Source organism: Coniophora puteana (genome assembly GCF_000271625.1).
Source record: "Coniophora puteana RWD-64-598 SS2 unplaced genomic scaffold CONPUscaffold_62, whole genome shotgun sequence".
NCBI lineage: Eukaryota > Fungi > Basidiomycota > Agaricomycetes > Boletales > Coniophoraceae > Coniophora > Coniophora puteana.
Genome location: NW_006913114.1, coordinates 2660 through 4317, shown reverse-complemented (window position 1 = coordinate 4317; position 1658 = coordinate 2660). Strand labels below are relative to the sequence as shown.

Sequence of the window (1658 nt, the reverse complement as noted above, 5' to 3'; positions counted from 1 at the left end):
ATGCGTGAATGCGAGTTGGCACTTACTTTCGTCAAAGATGGATCGCTCATTTGACTTGACCACATCAAAGGTGACTCCATGAAGTGATTGTAAGTCTCGGGCCGCCTTACAACTAAATGATCCGCCAGTGTAGTGAAGCCAAACGTGATACTCAAGTGTTGGGCTTCTGTCAGCCGAAGGGTCTTCCATCTCGGCGATGTATTCATCGCGGACCTGAAAGAGGTAGAAAATGAGCACACAAACTCGCGTTTGTGTGCAAGTGAGCTTGAAAGGATTAACGTTGATCACTTCTTCGCCCCTAAGGTGGTTGAGGATACCCTTGTAGAGTTCAATCTTGTAGCTCAACGTATGCAAGACCTGATGGTACTTCATCGGTGCCCGAGCACTCTTCATAGTATCCCCTTCTTTGGATACCACATGGAACATGTTCTCGGATGAGTCCACATAGCTATGTGATCCCCAAGGCACGTTCAAGTCGTCCAAAAGACTGCACTGTATCATCTCTGGCAACGTGATGTTGCCGAACGATGAGATGCTTTGTAGAGCCTCGCTCATGATCAGATGCATCCAGTAATTGATTGGAGGGAATTTAGACTCACATCATCTGTGGACTGTTCTTGCTTCATGTGTTTCCGACCTTGGAGAATACAATCCCCGCTACCACAAGAGGCTGGTCTTGGTTCAACTTCATGTCACCGAGGCTGGCATTCGTACCACCCACGTGCCTTGGTGGGCTCCGATTGAAATTCTACATTCTACATTCTACATATTCTACATATAATTAGAGAGGTTTTTTTCCCACAGGCCCGCTGGAACTTGAGCTTGATTAATTGATTGTCAAGAGACAAAGCTTATATCTGATTGGCTGATTCTGTCGCCGCGTCTCGGCTGTTCTGCTCAGTGGCTCATCTTTCTCACGGTTTCCTACCGTGTCGCGTCAATCTCAAGGTGAAATATGTTCATGACCCAATGAATGCCTTCCACGATTTCTATCGGCATTACACCCAATCCGAGAGCATCAAATCAAGCAGGGTATGTTTATCCATGAGGACTAGGGACTTCATGGCATAAGTATGCCGGGTGATATACGTACATAGTAGCTGCTAGAACTCCGGCAAGTCAGTCGGTTGTCCAGGTAATGACGCAAGAAAGTACTGGAGTTTGACTGGAGTATACGGGTTACATGAGGAGTATCAGGGTAATCTGGATGTTTAAACAAAATTCGGTAAGGAGGATGAGTGATGTGCCAGGAAACGAAAAGGTGATCTGGGTAGAGTACACATAACACGGGTAACATATCAATGCTAATGTATCATCCATGAAAATCCCGAGTACCTCGTTATCAACCACGCCGGACTCGCCAATTTTGACATCTTCCTCTATGGTATTCCCACCTGTGAAGGTATCTTCCCGGTTTCCTTCTACCACGGTCCGCTTTTATACCCGTGGGTCCTCGAGATTGTAATCGGTACGTCCTTCAAGCTCTCTACCATCTAAACTCACCGATATTAGCCCGTCATTTTCCGTCACCTCAGGTGCAGAATCTGGTACCCTGCCTCATAAGTACCATCTCCATTTCTTAGAACATCCATCACAGACCCGAACTCGCCACCCGCGAACGGGTACTCGACCACGGCCATCTTGGGCCCCATTGCCCA

General features: G+C 47.3%; 1 protein-coding gene across 1 annotated transcript; it reads right to left on the bottom strand.

The window, feature by feature from the left end:
• Positions 1 to 26: 26 nt before the first annotated feature.
• CONPUDRAFT_147998 (uncharacterized protein) lies at positions 27 to 609 on the bottom strand (the record flags this gene model as incomplete). The annotated part of the gene is made up of 2 exons (XM_007777787.1): positions 600 to 609; positions 27 to 546 (listed from the first exon to the last, which is right to left on the bottom strand). A coding segment is annotated over exon 2 (474 nt), but the record flags the coding sequence as incomplete, so codon positions are not given.
• Between the last annotated feature and the right edge of the window lie 1049 nt (positions 610 to 1658).